Source organism: Terrapene carolina, unplaced genomic scaffold, assembly GCF_002925995.2.
Source record: "Terrapene carolina triunguis isolate 2854851 unplaced genomic scaffold, T_m_triunguis-2.0 Scaffold231, whole genome shotgun sequence".
In the NCBI taxonomy this organism is placed as follows: domain Eukaryota; kingdom Metazoa; phylum Chordata; order Testudines; family Emydidae; genus Terrapene; species Terrapene triunguis.
In genome coordinates this window covers 20,019,117-20,036,602 of record NW_020664582.1, presented here as the reverse complement: position 1 = coordinate 20,036,602, position 17,486 = coordinate 20,019,117, and the positions used below count along the sequence as shown (strand labels likewise).

The following is a 17,486-nucleotide window of genomic DNA, read 5'->3' as shown; positions in this document are numbered from 1 at the left end:
GGCCTTCTACCCAAATCATGTATTGATCTGGAGTATCTGACAGCAGCCTGGTGTCCCCCATTGCTTGTCATTAGCATGTGTCTATGAGGAAGTCAGTGCTCCATACATGCCAGGGTTGTTTCTGTACTTAGGACAAGCAGGCCGGCATTATATTCTCAATTAAGGCAAACAGGCCAGGTGGCTCTCTACTACAGTAGATTGTTCTGATGCCAACCTGGTTTTCTTGGCAAGATCATCTGCCAGGCCCTGTTAGCAGGTGCGTTTTTGCAGGCAACTATTTGGATGTCTTTGAATCATGGATAAACCTTTCCTCATCAGTGGATATTTTGCCCAAGAAGGGCCTGCATGACTTTACCTGGTGGTGGTGGTGATGGGGTAGGTAGTGCTGGTGACTATAATGACTATTGCTCAGAGCAGGGGTGGGCAAATTTTTTGGCCTGAGGGCCACATCTGGGTATGGAAATTGTATGGTGGGCCACGAATGCTCATGAAATTGGAGTTGGGGTGCAGGGGGAGGGGGAAGGGCTCCAGCTGGGGGTGTGGGCCTGGGGTGGGGCTGGGGAGTTGGGGGTGCAGGAGGGTGCTCTGGGCTGGGACCGAGGGGTTCAGAGGGCGGGAGGGGGATCAGGGCTGGGGCAGGGGGTTGGGGCACAGGAGGGGGTCAGGGGGCAGGCTCCCGGCGGCGCTTACCTCAAGCAGCTTCCAGAAACAGCGGCATGTCCCCCCCTCTGGCTCCTATAAGGAGGTGCAGCCAGGCAGCTCTGTGCGCTGCCTTGCGCGCAGGCGCCACCCCCTGCAGCTCCCATTGGCTGCAGTTCCCGGCCAATGGGAGCTGCGGGGGTGGCGCTTGGGGTGGGGGCAGCGTGCAGAGCCCCCTGGCTGCCCCTACGCGTAGCAGCCAGAGTGGGGACGTGCCGCTGCTTCCAGGAGCTATGCAGAGTGGGGCAATACCCCGACCCCGCTCCCCGGCTGGAGCTCGAGGGCCAGATTAAAACGTCTGGAGGGCCAGATGTGGCCCCTGGGCCGTAGTTTGCCCACCTCTGGCTCAGAGGCTGCTGTCACTGATGGAAAGAAGAAAGCAGGAGGATAATGCACTGAAATCAAGATCCCTGATGTTTTGTAACCGGTGTGAACACAGCAAAATAATTCTGTCTAGTAGGTTTTCCTACCATGCTCATCACCATACTAGCTGAGTGCCTGTACGAAAGGAGATGAGTCCACTGGAGGGTTATCCTAAGAAAGGTTAGGCTCAAGATTCAACTCATCTTTGCTCCTTTTGTGCCTCTGAGTCCCTCACTCTGTTAAAGTTATCACTGTAATGCCAACCAAATAAAAAACCTTTCAATTGCTCCAATAGCAGAGAACACCAACACAGCTTTGTTTATCTGGGTAGCTACTTGTCACTGACTGACTATCACTAAAAAAAACTGTTGATGGAATTTGTAGGATCAGAGCCAGAATAAGAAAAAGGAGCCACATAAGGAACTAGTACTGCCCATCCATGGGTTCTGGGCCATAGGTCTCCTACATGCAGCATTCAAGCACTGGCAAAATGACATTAGAACTATCTTTAGAAAGAATATGGAAAGTGTGCACAGAAAATCTACCACTCTCCTCTCCACCATGTGCTGTTGAGACATGAGCAAGAGGAGACACAATAACTCTGTGTCCTTGCATCTTATCTGGGAAACACCAGGCTTAGCAAATTAGACTCTTGAACACAGAACACATTCCTATCATGGTGAAGATCTTTTCAAACTTGATAGTTGTCTGTTTGACAGGAAAGACAGTCTAATTGCTGGCAGCTACTTTGTACACACAGTACCTGCATTGAATTAGGTCACATGAGATTAATTTCTGGCATCAGAGTAAAAACATAACTCCGCTCACTGGATATAAATATCCCATTCTGATTAGAAAAATGTCTGCATATACAGCTTATTCTGATGCATTTCTGCCATTGTAATAAAATACCTTAAAAACAGAAGCCAGTAATGTACCAAAAAGGGACTTGATCACATGGGACATGCGCAAATCTAGGATTCTACTGGAATAACATTACATTCTGTCTCCACAAACCCTAGATGATGTGGCTACAATTCTTGTCAAGCAGACTACAGGGCATATGGCAAAGGCGCTTTAAAAAAATACAACTATTAGTTTCAAAACTGAAACACCCTGATGTGGAATTTTCCAAAACCACCAATGAGGAAATAATGGATCCAAGGCACACAAGTACTCTCCTGTTTGGAGATGTTCTACTAGAAAGAAAAACAACTAAAATCTCTGACCAAATCTGTTCGCAAACTTTGACTATTTGAAAGCATTTTAACCTTGAAAGTTGAAAGACAAAATCAATGACCTTCAGTTCACTGAGATCAGCATAAGGATTAATAAATGAGGTACAGCTGGCAATTTACTCATGCTGAGACATTCCCAACCTGTCCCTCTCTCACAGCTCTGTTTTTAGTGCTATTGTTGTCTCTGCATGTTCAGATTTATAAATGAAATTTAAGAATTAAACAAACCAGAAGCTGAAACAATGCACAGGACAGCAGAGCTGAGTCACCCTAAATCTCTGAGACTATTTTTGGTTTTGTCTTTGTTTTTGTGGAACTGAGCTCATTTTAGACTCAATTAAGAACTGTTTACATTCAGAGGCCTCCACATCACTCAGATTAACACAAGAAAACATGCAAGAACCACATTAGACAAATCAACCCAAACCCAGCTCAGTGCTATAAATGCTCTTTAGACTTGGCTTCTTGAATTACAACCAGTTTCAAGTATTTCTCAAGGTGCCTAACACCAAATCTCGTTACTCGGGGAATCAAATCAACTATTTTTCTGAGCCACTCTTAGCTCCCTTAGCACTGAGGATTGCCTCATCCCATCTCATCTTGTTTGTTGCCTGTTGAGTGCACAGGGCTGGTCCCGTCCACCCAAGAGGGACTGCCTCATTGCCCAGGTGTAATGGTGTCATGTTTGAGGCATTTGTTGGCAGTGTATGGTTTAAAGCTGTAATTAAGGGAATTGAAATTACAATTTCCCCATTGGATAGAAGTTAATAGTTTGGAGAAACTTTGGCAATGCTGCTTTCTACATGGACTCTTCATGCTAGTCAGGAAAGGTAAAATATTTTCCTTCGGCACTAAATTTATAAATCCTGTCAGACTCAGACCACTACAATACATTTGCTCTAAGGTTCCTTCACACTTGCATGTCAGTGCAGGTTTCTTGGTATATTGGAAACCTGCACATAAACTCTACATTATAGCATGGACCTTTTAATACATTGAGTGCAGCTGTAGAAATTAATATGTTTAGATCCTTCCACGTAAGCCAAAGTAGTTTGATAAATTTGCACAAACCCAGATATTCTCTGTAGATAAGCTGCTAAAATTAATTCCACTGAGGCTGCTTTTGATATGCTGCATGTAGATGACATGGACTGACTGATAAGAGAAACCCACTTTAGGGAAAATCTCCCTGCATGTAGAGGGATGCCATGTAGCATTGTCCAACTTCTGAGAAGGCTGCTACCTGTGTGGGATGAGTTCTGGGGGAGAGGTGACTTCAGGACTCATAAGCCACGAAGAGCTGTTTTAGATTACTGCTAAGAAATGGATGCAGAAGCAGAGTCACCATCACCCCTGTTTTCTGTTTATTAGACATTTTAGTGCATGTGCTCTCTGCATTGTTCCTGTAACTCTGCTGCAGGTGTCAGCTGAAGGTTCCTTCACTGCATTAACACAAAAGAACTTGTACACAGTCCCCAGCGTGTGAGACAGAGAGCTACTCTGTGAGCCAGTATGCCCTGCAGGAGTGCTCCCCAGTGCTGATGGCAGGGAGGGGCCTGCTCCCTTGGCAGGAGAAGCACACACAGCCCGCTTGACTGATGCCCACAGTGGCAATAATGCCTCGGAGGGGAGCAGGGGAATGGAGCATTTTTTACTGCACAGCCGGTATAATGGCTACATTGTGAGGTCTTGGGGGAAACAGACAGCTGCCTTCCCACCACATCTTAGCCCAAAGGTAGTGTTGTTGCACCTAAAGGCTGAAATGCATCGCTCAGCAAGACAGCATTGGCAAGATAGAAAACACCATGAGGTGAGGGGGAAACACTTCCTGGGGTCCCAGAATCATTCATATGTGACCCAAGCGCCCCACAGAAGGCTGCTCTCTGGAAACATTCTCCCAAGTCCCTGGAGCTTTTATGCTCACAGCCCCAGCTATGTTCTCCATCTGGGGATTTTCAGGAGTCCAGTCCCAGCTCCTTTGTGACATGGCAGTCTGGGCTCAGCGGCAGGAACTGGTTGCAGGGCTGTCTTTCTGTCCCACTTCCCCACTGGCACTGCTTCTAATTTTAGGATTTTCAGCTGGTCCCATCAGTGCTGCTGAATCAGAAAGAGTCCCGTGTGGGGAGCAACTGACAATAGTCAGGGAGGGAGGTGTGGTGCTGCTCTCTGCAGGGGTCCCATGGGCTAAATGGGCAATGACGACCATGGCACTCTCAGCACCAGTCAGTCTGTTTGTGAGCTCCCTGAATAGGGAGCCAAGCCACTGCTCCCTGCCCTCATAAGCATATTGATGGCAGGGGCTAGCAGTGTGTTATTTCCTCCTGCAAGGGAGGGAGATAGGGCTGGCCTGGGAGCTGCCAAGTCCCCTTAGCATGTGGACTAGAGGACTCAAGCCCCAAGCAGACACTTTCTTTGCTTGTGCATAAAGTCTGCTCTGCTCAGTGTGTTGCCTGACAAGGAGAGTTGGGAGTGGGGCAGGGATCACTGATCCCTGTTTTCTACCAAGAGCAATGGGAGGCTGCAGGCAAGACTGTCCTTGCAGATCTGGTTTTGGAGCCTGGCAAGGATTTGAAGAGACCCCTGTAACCGGTAAGGGTAGGAAGGCTGGTTTTAAGACCTGGGTTCAAGCCCTGGCTGTGCCACAGACTCCCTGTGTAACCCAACAAGCCACAACTGAGGGGTCAGGTTGCTAAGCAATCCCCTGACTGAATGAGGAAGGCCAGCTGAGGAGGAAGGAGCTGGCTTGGAGCTATACAGCCAGGAAATTGGCAGCAGAAAGGCGGCTGCAGGGAAGGAGTTTGCAGTCACTCCCTGGGAGAAGGGAGGTGTGTCTGGGGCTGAGGCAAGTACCCTACAGTTACTCAGTGGGAGGGGGGAGTTTGGGCTGGCAAACGCAGAGAGGTAGGCAAGGCTCATGGAAAAAGCCACAAGGTATGAGGTAGGTCAGACTGGCTGCCAATGAGAGGGCCCCTGAGCTGGGAACCAGAGTAGAGGGAGGGTCCGGGTCCCCCCACCAGCCACTGGAGGAGTGGCATGGTTTCAGCAGTAAAGGGAAGACTGCCATTTCATATGGAGGAACTTTGATACACACCCCCTGGAAGGGGGAAAACACATGGTGACTCGACTGGAGGGCCAAGTCATGAAAAGGGAGCCCCTTGAGTGGCAGACAGCAAGAGGACAATGGGAGAGACACTGCTGGAGGAGGGCATAATGCCTGGCCAGAGCTAATCCCCAGGACGGCCAAAAGGAAGCATCACTAGTGGTCAGTGCCCCCCTGGTGACACGCCCATATAAGTACCTGACTCGAAGGAGAGGTAACCTGTCAAGGAGCGTGACACCTCACGTGCATCGGCTGTCTGTGTTACTCCGCTGTAATTCGGACTCCTGAACCTCACATGGATGGTATTTTCCTAAAACATAACCTTGTCTTATTGGTCAGCCCAGCAAGCTAAGAGCACAGTCACCAAATAAACATGCTGTCAGGTACAATCACTTCTTCTGACTAATCTACTTGTATTGGAGGTGCCTGAACTGACTTGCCCGCAGCACAGTACCTCCTTGGTAATGATTCATGGCAAGACTAACATGGAACTCAAGAGGGCATCTCTGTGGCCCCATTAGGTAACATTGCTACTCACAGCAAGTTGCCTCATTTGAACATTAACATGCAATGCAGAACCTGACCCTGCGGGACACACAGAGATTTAATGGTAACACTAGACAATAATCTAGTTCATGTGGCATGTCTGGGAGGTGAAATTCTGGGTTCCCTCTAATACCAGACATGTTGCAGACCTAGCACTCTTCAATAACTCGTGGCCTGCCCTGCAAGGAACACTGCCCCCTGTGGCCACAGCTCCATCGTGATGACTGTCACAGTTCTGAAACAGAGGCAGGATTTGGGTCCTGGGTGGGTTTTCAGGTGTTGGCCGCACAGTCAGGGGAGGTGGCAGGAGGCTCGTCTGAAGGACAGCGATTTGGAGATACATTTTCATATTTGGGTTCCTCCTCAACAACAGCCTGTTCATTTGTTTCTAGGCTTCTGGCCTCTTCAAGACTTTCACTCTTCTTGGGGTCCCCTGTAACCCCATCTTCTCCTTCCTGAGCCACTAGTCTTTCAAATATAGGAGATGTGGGGATGAGAGGTTCTCTCTTCACGGGAACATCTATCTGGTGTCTATCTGTAAGGAGCGCAGGTGACTCACAGGGCTCCAGACCTGTTGTCTTGGAGCTGTCCTTGTGTGGAGGGGCTGGCTGGGGGAACAGGTCTCTGGAGTCCCTCTCTGGGCCCAGGGCCCTGCGGGGAGGTTTCTGGATGCTCTCAGTACTTTTCCTCACCATGGGCTCCTCCCTGAAAGCCCTTTTTACTCTCTGGAAGCTACCCAAACGTTTCAGTACAGCCTGAACTGTCCCCTCTCTGCTTCCATTGGCACTCTCATTGGGCTTGGAGGATTTCCCTGCTGTCCCCACAGTCACGTAAATGGTAGTGACATTCTGCTCCTTCCCCCTAACATCCAAAGTGTTTGGATTCAAAGCTGCCTCAAGGGCCTCGACTCTCTGGGCCACATGACTGCCACTGGACACTGCCATCCTGTGGCCTCCTGGGGTACCCCTGGGGGAGGGCCGGTGGCTATCCTCAGCCTCGGAGATGGGCTCTGGGTTTTCGTAACAGTCACCTGGCGACCCACCCTGCTGGGGCCCCTCCTCTGGGTCAGCATGGTGCTGGTGAGAGGCAAGTTTGGTGAGACCCCAGGGGGCTTTGGGCTTCCGAGTGGTATTTGGTGTCTCCATGGAACCTCTTTGACACTGAGGGCCAAATTTAGTTCCTTCTGCAAAAGACACCGAGGGCCTCTTGGCTCTGGCAATGCTGGACGTGCGGGGGATGGTGAAAGGCTGGGAGACGTCCTCGGAGTTAAATGCTGATGCGTCAGGAAATTCATGACACTTGGAGCTGCCTTCCTGAAGTTCAAAGCCTGCCACTGCAGGGACATCTGGAGAAGAAGGAAGGGAAGGGGGGTTAGGCTGCTTCTCCTTTGGCTACACAGGCTTCCAAGAACTAAGTCACCAGCACACCGACAGGCTTCTCCTTAGTTCAGGGCTCAAGGTTAGAGCATGTGGCCTTTATCCTCTTCACCATGACTGAGGGCTTCTAGGGACTAGAGTATCCAGAACTGGCACCATTTGGGTTGCACTGCCTTCTTTACTCCCAGACTTGATTCTAGATTTATGAGAGTGGATGGTGGGTAAAGGTGCTGAGTTAGGTTTTTACACACTGATGCCACAGGGAGCCCGGGGCAAGGGGGGATGGGGGTGTCTTAACTGGGGCAGCCATGGAAGCACAAACAGCTGCAATGAGTTCTGAACTTATTTGAGGGAGTGAGTTGTAAAATCAGCACTTTTCTGAGGACATGTAGCTCTGGGACATACCATAGCATATTTCCATTTCACACTAAACTGATGGGAAGGCCAGAAACAGAGCTCAGCCTCCCTGTACGGAAAGGAAAATAAGGAACTAAAAATAATTGGTGCCTGTGTGTAACCCAAGTCCCTTGCAAATCCCTCCCCCAAGTACACATGGAATGAAATTCACCCTGAGCAAAGGGCCTCTGTCCCACTGGGAGGGAGAGTTGAAAATGAGCCTTAAGGAGATTGTGAAGCAACTGGGCAGCGTTACCTTCTCTGGCAGGGACACAGTAGGCTGGGCCCTCATCGTCCGTGTCAAAGGAGGAGGAGAAGGAGCTGTCTGAGGCCCAGGCAGCAGAAGGCGGTTCAATGAAGCTGGGATTGAAGGGAATCTCTGTGTCATGGTGGGAGACTGGAAGGGAAGCAAGACTATGAGGAAGAAGCAATCCAGCTCTCAGGATCACATGCTGGTCTACATGTGTTCTAGTCTGTACTGTACCAGGGATGTTCCATGGGGCAGTCACCTGGTATCTGGCTGGCACAGCTTGCTCGTTTGCAATGGCACTTAGAATACAAATGGAAAGAGATATAGTTCCTACCCTAAAGAACTCTGAAGACACAGACAAAGCAGGGCATAATAAAGAGTGCATCAATCAGGGATCAGTGCTAATAATCCTGTTCTTACCTGTGACTCGGGGGAGTTTGTAGCCACTCAGTGAGAGGCAAGGTAACATGGAGCTGAGATTTGCCAGCACCCCCTGCACATGATGTTTCATTCTGGAGACCGCATCACCATCAGCAACAGCCATCCTTGGAAAGAAAGAACAGAGATGTGTGGCAGAGATGACTGGCTTTCCAATTAAACAAAGCTCAAAGTTGGAATCAGTTTGAGAGAAGCCTGCACATGTGGCAGCCCCATTTCTGACCAAGTCCTGCAACCTATCAGCTAATGCAGTTTGAGTCATGGGCTGATTTATCCTGTATACAGAGCTACATGAGTTAAAAAAGTAAAAGTAAAATGAAGTAACATCAAATTTTGAAGTAATTCCCTGTCAGGCAACAGAACCCAAGGAAGATGCTAATGACTCTTTATTTGTCTTGAGGCTAATTTTAACTGTCCAGAAAAGGTTCCTCTTTGCTTCTAGGGCCTTTCAGAAGCAATGGGCCCAAGGCAGGTGGCTCTTCTCTTTGCCGCTACATTTCTACAGCACCTGACACTTTTCAGTAATACCTGTCTCTGGCATCCAACGGGCTGGTTCCACAGCAACAGCAACAGCAGGTGACACAGAGTAATAGGAGGAGTAATGGGATGAGAATGCCAGCTATCAGGGCTCCCTGGTGCTTTGATCCTGCATGGAGACACAGTGTGGAACACAGTGAAATTCTTACTTGGCTGGCAAGTTCAGAGCACTGGGAAAGCCATCCTGGAGGAAGGATCTCTGATCTGGGGGCCTGCCGCAGTGGTCTCAGAATGTACTAAACAGATCCAGGCCTGTCCAAATCGTCCTATTCATACCGCTCCACATCGTAAGGACAGTTAGGGAACTCAGCCCAGACCCAGCTCGCAGAACCAGCACATCTTTTGGTATCTGCAGAGAGACAGTCTCTGAGTGAGCCCCAGAGCTCTCACTCCTCATCCAGGAAGAGGCGGGAGCTCAGGACAGGCTAAGATGTGCTCAGTGCTGTTTGCTCCCGTATGCTCTTTCAGCATAACACTGATGATACCACATTATAGGAGAGTGTATTTCCACCAGGCACAGCCCAGTTAGCAAAGCCATAAGCGAGATGGGGTGCTGATCTCACTACTCCCAACCAGGAATGTATCTGTACATTAAAGTCAAGTGGACTCTTGTCCAGACACATTTTCTATGCTAAAGAGTCTTTGACTTACTATGGCACATTCAGGAACATAAGGAGTTGCTCTCAAAGATCAGACCTTGGGCCATCTATTCCAATTGTTTGCCTTCAGAAGAGGCCAGTGCGAGATGCTTCAGATGAAAGTGAAAGTCCTCCTACTGGCACTAACCAATGTGGCCAGAATCACCCTTCCTAAGTCTCCTATTCAATTTCAAACTTTCCCCTGCAGTATTTTATTCAGATGCATTTCCACATTTTTTAGAACCTGGGTCCACACGGGGATGATAAAGTGAGTGTGAGTGCTTCTCCATAGTGCAATTATGTCCTTCAATCAACTGCTACAAACCAAGCAATTCTTCATCTACCTACAAACAAATGACTTTACAATCAAGGCTGGATCCATCTCTCTGCTGTAATTTCATGTGACAGACTCAGAGAAACACCTTCACTCTAAACATAGTTAACCATTTTAGTTCCACTCTGACATACTCCTGATGAATGCTATGGATGAAAATATCACCCTGTGCTACCAGATGGGAACAAGGACACAGGGACAGAAATATCAAAGGCCCAGAGCAAGATTAAAGGCTTGTGAGGCACAATGAGCTTCAAACATGTGGGCTCTGGTTTTTTGACTAACTTTGAATCCCAGTCCAACCTGTTGTGGTACTTGAATCTGGCATGATAGCTCCACTCAGCTACACAGGCTTGGACAGTGCAGAGGGGTTACAATAAGGAAACCAAAGCCACAGAAATGAGATAGGAAAGAGCTCATTTCCCTGATCTACAGAGACAGAGGAGAAGAGGAAAGGGAGTTTCCTGGAGGCTCGTGCTGCATGGCAGTAGAGGTACTGCATGACACTGTGCAGAGCATCTTTGCTGGGAACCAGCCTGCGTTCTGGAGCCCAGAGGGCACCTTGGCTTCCACAGCAACCTTTGGTGTCTTGCATGGTTTATATTGGGGGAGAAGGAACCAATTCTCTGCTCTGGGCAGGAGAAAAGCTGGTTAATAGGGAATGAATGAAAAGGTGCAGTGCAGGATATCACTTACTGAGCACACAGTCCCCAGAGTGTGGGTGGCAGGGGCCCCTTGGACATCGGCAGGGGGAAGAACAGTTCGCTCCAAAAAAACCCTCTGGGCAGGTCTCATTGCAGCTGAGGGGAGAGACAGAAAGAAATGAAAAATGCTTGTTTGGAAACATCCCAGCCTCTGCTCACTGCAGCTCCCCTCGCTTTTACCTGGTGCCCCAATAGCCAGCCTGGCAGATACACTCCCCAGACACTGGATCACAGCTCCCATTAACACAGTCTGGACAGGTGAACCGGCATCCATCTCCAAATGTTCCAGCAGGGCAGGGTGCGTCACAGCTGCAAAGAGAGGGGAGAATCTGGCTGCTGGCTCATGGGAGAGAGGCTGGCAATGCAGAGGAGCTGTAGCTTAGTCTGAGGGTCAGCAGCTCTGTCACGGTGTCACAGTGCAGAGCCTGCTTTACATTTGCACTGATATTAACGTTGTTCCACAGGGCCCTGACTTGTTCCTAATCCTACTTGAGGATGGGAACAGTGATCTGGTGGTTAGGGCACTAGAGTAGGACCCAGGAGTTCTGGGTTCTGTTCCTGGTTCTGACAGACTCCATGAGTGACTGTGGGAAAGACATTTAGCCCTTCTGTAAAATAGGGATAATCTTCCCTAACTCACCGAGAGGGAGGCTCAGATACTGAAGATACTACAGGAAAGGGACCCATAGACAAGCCTGTAAATATATATGGCTGATTGTGTTGTAGAGTCCTGCTGGGGATGCACAGGGCGTCTCTGACTTCAACAAGACAAGTATTGAATAGAGGTTGGTTGCTGTTGATTTTCACTGTTCTCTGGTATCACATCTGACGCCAGGATTTCTGCAGACAGCACGGAGAGAGACATCCCAGCGAGTCTGAACACTGTCTTGCTCTGCACACATTAGGCCAGAAGGGAGGCTGTGCCACTGAACAGCTTGCTGGGTAATCTCCAACCAGAATCCCTAGCTCAAGTGTCCGACAGCTGTCCGTCTATCCATGGATAATCATCACACAGTGTCTAAGCTACCGTACTGTGAATGAAGCTTTCAGACAAATATTTTCTACTTTACGCTCAAGGAAACTTGAGGACAGAGGATGTCTGCTACAACAGAGAATTGAGCTCCACAAGGTAAACATCACACAGGAAAAGAGGGGTCCGTACCTGGGTCCTGTCTTGCCAGAGTCACAGTTCAAGCAAGCCCCCGTCTCTGGATGACAGGTCTCCCCTTTTCGGCAGCTGGGACACATCTGTGCACAGTTCTCCCCATGGTATCCAGGCGTGCACAGCTTCTTACAGAGGGTACCGTTCCAGCCAGAGTCACATGCCAGGCAGAACCCATCCACAGGAGAGCAGGGCTGGCTCCGCTTGCAGTGCCCACAGCTGTACAGTCAGAGGTGTAAGGAACAATCAGCATCAGAGCTGGGGGAACAGCGGCCCCCACATCCCAAATCAAAAGAAATCGGGCAGAGAAACAGAACATGCTCCCACCAGCAACAGCCCTGGGAACAAAGCAATCTGCTCCCAAGAGCTCAGGTCACTGACAGCCTGCACAGCCCTCCCATACCCCGGCCACAGTGCTTCCACACACACAGCAGTATGGCAGAGGCATCAGTCCCCTTCTCTGAGACAGGTGTCCACTGCTGGCATTCCTCAGAGGTTTCCCTCTGTACAGCTGTGATATAGTCCCCGCTGAGCCTAAGTGACAATGGAGGCAGTTGCACCCTATGGAAACATCCTACAGAGTTTAATAGGAATGATAACATCCCATGAGGTCTTACTGGAATTTAACAGGGTTTTGAAGATATTACTCAAAAAACCTATAGAATGTAACGGAGAAAGAGATCCTCTCTGTAGGCCCTGAATCAGCCTACAGAAGAGCTATCTATAGTTTTCTACTAAAGTCTACAAGACTTTCCCATAGGGGGCAGTCCTGTGCCCCATTCCTCAGCTGATCACGGCCAGGCCTCCCTGGCCACTGGCTCAGGAAAGGCTCTCCCTCACCAGCCAGGAGACCAGCTCACAAAATAATATCTCCCCACACCCCTCCCAGAGTATGAATAGGGCAGCCAATCCAAACCCTAGCTGCCCCTTTCCTCTCAGTCCCTTTATATGCAACAGCTGCAGCCTACAGTCTAACAAGCATCAGCTGCCCACTCCCTGAACTCCTCCCAGTCTGGTCCTAGACTCTTGCATACCCAGCAGGGAACACACGCTTCTGGGCATTGGCACTCCCTAGGCAGCCCAGATTTGTGCAGTCACCTTTGGGCACTATACCCTATCACAAGCACGCAGAGTGATATTCCTCTTACCTGTATCTGCACTGAGATCCGTAATAACCGACAGGACAGGGATCCCCACAGCTCCTGCCCTGATAGCCAGGGTTGCAGCTGCAATGGCCATCAAGAGGGTTGCAGTTCCCATGCAGGCAGTCACAATGATGTTGGCACAATGGCCCCCAAAACCCAGCCCTGCACTCACACCTGCCTGAGTCTTGGGCACAGGGTGAGAGGTGGCAGTTGCATCTCAAGCTGCATCTCCTGCCCCACCAGCCCTGGGTGCAGACGCACTGCCCTGAGACAGGGTCACAGTGGGAGCCGGCCACCCTGCACAGACACTGCTTCTTGCAGTTCGGTCCCCACCAGCCTGGCTCACAGTGGCAGGCTCCAGTGCGGGTGTTGCAGTGGCCATGAGGCCCACACTGGCATGGGAACTCGCAGAGCACTCCCCAGCGGTTGGCATTGCAAGTGCACTGGCCGCTCACAGGGTCACACTTCCCATTGGGGTGGCATGAACAGCTCTTCTTGCAGTCCGAGCCCCAGTACTGGTCAGGGCAGCCTACAAAGGGAACAAGACAGATAACAGATCGCAACAGGCAGGAGTACAGGAGTCTCTGTGCCACAGGGAGGAGAGCAATCTGGCAATGGGGTTGGTATTCTTTCCCTAGGGGGCGTTGTAAGCCATGGAAGGGCACAGGCTGGTAGACCCTTGTAGGTCCTATGCTGCAGGGAGACTAAGGAGTGGGGACTACCAAAGAGACACCCCACACCCGACTGGGAGGAGACATCAGAGCAGCATGCCCCAAACACTGGCTCTGCTGTGCTGTAACCTGTGGATGTAACTGCTTGTGCTCATGGATGGGCCAGGGGCTGCTGGGCACTTGGAGCACTTAACTGTGACCATGTGCCATCATGCTGAGACCTCTGGCCTGGGCTCACCTCCTGGGACCCAGCCAACATCCTGGTGGGTGCAGTGAGCACTGTGTCACAGATGGAGTCTCTGGGATCACAGGGGATTCTCTGTATGTCTAAGGGTGAGAGTCTGCCCTGCCCCCTCCATGCCCATACTCACGGGAGTTGCAGTTGGCTCCAAAGAAACCAGGTTTGCAGAGGCAGATCCCAGGTCTCACACACACTTCATCCACCTTGCAAGCATCCTCCCCTTCACATAGCGCTGTCAACAGCAGGACAAGCTAATCAGGAGCCAGGCTCCCCCAGCACCAGGCCGCTGGCAGGCACATAGCCAGGGAGAGGAAGTGCAGATAGGCTGAGCACCAGCAGCTTCTCCAGAGCCGCCAGGGGCCAAGGCCCTTTGGCCTCCAGCTCCTTGTCCCCGTGGATTTGGATCAGTGACCTAGCCTGTCAGTGACTCCATTTACACATCAGCACCCCCATGTGCCCTCATGTGTGGGCTCCAGAGAGAGGTGGGGGATTCTGCTCCAAGCCCTGTGGTGCCTGGGACACAATCTGCTCCAACTGGCCCCAGCCTTCAGCCAGGAAGTTGAGACTGAGGCTAGAAATGGCCAATACCTAGAATACCTCGAGACTGAGGCTAGAAATAACCTACAGGTGATGGCTTCTGGGAGGCTTTTTGAGGAGAAATGGCTGCCTCACATCCTATGGAGTGAACAGCTCATGCAGCACTTAGATGCTGGGATGATGGGCTCTGTAGCAAATCCTGAGGGGAGGGTCATTTGAGCAAGGGTTAAAGGGATGGGGGAGGAAAGCAGCATGGCTCCCCTTTTCTGTGAAGAGCAAATGGGAGGTTCCCCCCACCTCTCCCCAGCTTGGGAAAGCAGCTCTCCCACCGGCATGGCTGGTGCTCTGAGTGCTCCCCTCCTACTTCAGCCTACATTAACCCTGCACATGGGCGCAGCTGGACAGATGCGATAAAGCACAAAGCTGCACTTCACCAGAGGCCTTAAAGCTCTGCAACCCTTGCCTTGGTTTGCATCATGCCCCAGCAGAATATTCTGCACCTGAAATGAACACCCTTCAGCCTCTAGGGAAGAAGCAGGAAGTGGAAATGAGGTATAGCCAGGGGGCCACAAATGGCTCCCCCATCCCCCAAAAGCTCCTGTAGATAGCTCAGTGCAGCCAGGGCATAACTTTAGTACTATGCATAAGGTTTAAGCCCCCCTCACCCTCACTTTCCCACAATATCATTGGACTCTGAGCAACAAAGAACTGAGATACAGGAAATGCACACCAAACAGCCTGAAACGGGCTGGTCAAAATGACAAAGGCATGAGATGTAAAGCCACTGATGACTCACCAGCTGTGCATTCCCTGCCTTCCTGTTTCCAACCTGGGCAGCATACCAGACCTGCAGAGAGGCTGGGGAGGGGAGAGATCCATTAGCATAGGAGCAGGGTGCTGGGCAGCAAGGGCTCATGAAAGGGGCAATATACTGGGGTGGAGATAACGCTCCTATGTTTGCATTAAAGCCCATGTTATCTAGGAGGAACTAAGGATCAGCCAGAAGCACCTCTCCCAAGGTTCAGCCTGGAACATGCTGAAGGATGGGCATGCTTTTGGAGGCATTGCCCTGGGAAGGACACCAGAGGAACGGGAGGAAGTCATGGGCAGGCTGCAGGACTAAGGCTGTCCTGACTGGTTCTGTCAGTACTGTCTCCCTGTGCTTAAGGAGACACCCAGTGTTTGCAGCTTATTTTTATGAGTCATGCAAGTCTTTAGATTCTTTCACCTGCTGGTAGCAGCCAGTTGCATAGGGGCCACCAAGTAATAAAAAGAACAGGAGTACTTGTGGCACCTTAGAGACTAACAAATTTATTTGAGCATAAGCTTTCGTGGGCTACAGCCCACTTCTTCGGATGCACAGAATGGAACATATATTGAGGGGATATATATACACATACAGAGAGCATGAAAAGGTGGGAGTTGTCTTACCAACTCTGAGAGGCCAATTAAATAAGAGAAAAAAAACTTTTGAAGTGATAATCAAGATAGCCCAGTACAGATAGTTTGATAAGAAGTGTGAGAATACTTACAAGGGGAGATAGATTCAATGTTTGTAATGGCTCAGCCATTCCCAGTCTCTATCTATCTCCCCATGTAAGTATTCTCACACTTCTTATCGAACTGTCTGTACTGGGCTATCTTGATTATCACTTCAAAAGTTTTTTTTCTCTTACTTAATTGGCCTCTCAGAGTTGGTAAGACAACTCCCACCTTTTCATGCTCTCTGTATGTGTGTGTATATATATCTCCTCAATATATGTTCCATTCTGTGCATCCGAAGAAGTGGACTGTAGCCCACGAAAGCTTATGCTCAAATAAATTTGTTAGTCTCTAAGGTGCCACAAGTACTCCTGTTCTTTTTGCGGATACAGACTAACACGGCTGCTACTCTGAAACAAGTAATAAAAGACTCTCCTAGACAATACCACGATGGTCGAGAAAGAGGGAACCAGGGCCAGAAGGCAGGGACTACAGGAGGCTTCTGCAGGTAGGCTCCTACTGAGTTCACAGAACAGAGCAATCCCAGGCAAAGAAATCAGGCAGCTCTAGGCCCTTTTTGTTTGATGGATAATATCTAACTCATAGTATGTAACAGAGAGTGGTGTTAGGGAGCTGGATTTGCCTCAGTTCCACAGACTCATGAATACTGTGATACCATAAGGTTAGTTTTATATAGTTACAGTTTAAAACTCTAAAAACCATGGAAGTACTCTGCCTTCTCACCACATGGTCGACTGGTGCTTTCTGGGCTTTAATTGCTGTCTGTGTTAGATAGTGAACTCCTTGGGACAGGGACTGTCTCACTCTCTCTGTGCAGCACTAAGCATATTGACGCCACCTGAGATATAACAGACTAAAAACTAAACCTACCCACACATTCAGCTATCTCTGTGCTATTAAACAAACCCACACCTCTGCCTGCATCATCCCTCTCACACACCAACGGATTTATAACTGCTATTAAATACACACTACTCTGCACATGTGATCCCTCTCTCACACACACACAGACAGAGCTACCCCTGTGTTATTAAACAAACACGTGTCTCTGCTTGTGTGATCCTCTCTCACACAGAGCTATCCCTGTTATTAAACAAACAGTCCTCTGCCTGTGTGATCCCTGTCTCTCTCACACACACACAGAGCTATTACTGTGTCATTCACCAAACACACATTTCTATGTGATCCCCTCACCGCACACACAGCTATCTCTGTGCTATTAAACAAGAATATTTTCCTTGTGCAGTTACACTCTCTTGCAGAGATCTCTATGCTGCCACACACCCATTCCCTTTTATCCCTGGGCCATACAGTTCCAGTTCAGGGAGCTTATTCTATTGAGTATGTTAGTCAAAAGATGACAGTGAATTAATCTCTGCTGCAGATTTATTTCTTCTCGCCCTGTTGTGGGAAGGGAGCGCTGAGATGGGTATGGAGCTAAAGGAGAAGGTGGGCAAAGAAAGGTATCGGGCACCTACCTGGTAGCCTTGCAAACATTCTTCCCATTAGGGTCCAGCTCTTGAGCAGAGCTCCCAATCCATGGCCAGAAATGGAGACAAAAGAGTAACAACAGCAGCTGCGCCATCTCGGTCTGGATACTGGGTGCTG

General features: G+C 49.8%; 1 protein-coding gene across 1 annotated transcript; it reads right to left on the bottom strand.

The window, feature by feature from the left end:
• Positions 1–2,947: 2,947 nt before the first annotated feature.
• On the bottom strand, positions 2,948–17,476 carry SCARF1 (scavenger receptor class F member 1). Its single transcript, XM_024194379.3, has 11 exons — positions 17,357–17,476; positions 15,172–15,233; positions 13,969–14,070; positions 12,930–13,455; positions 11,782–12,000; positions 10,800–10,928; positions 10,612–10,715; positions 8,935–9,052; positions 8,389–8,513; positions 7,975–8,115; positions 2,948–7,291 (listed from the first exon to the last, which is right to left on the bottom strand). The coding sequence occupies exons 1-11, from the start codon at positions 17,461–17,463 to the stop codon at positions 6,219–6,221; spliced, it is 2,706 nt and encodes a 901-aa protein (XP_024050147.1). The 5' UTR covers positions 17,464–17,476; the 3' UTR covers positions 2,948–6,218.
• Between the last annotated feature and the right edge of the window lie 10 nt (positions 17,477–17,486).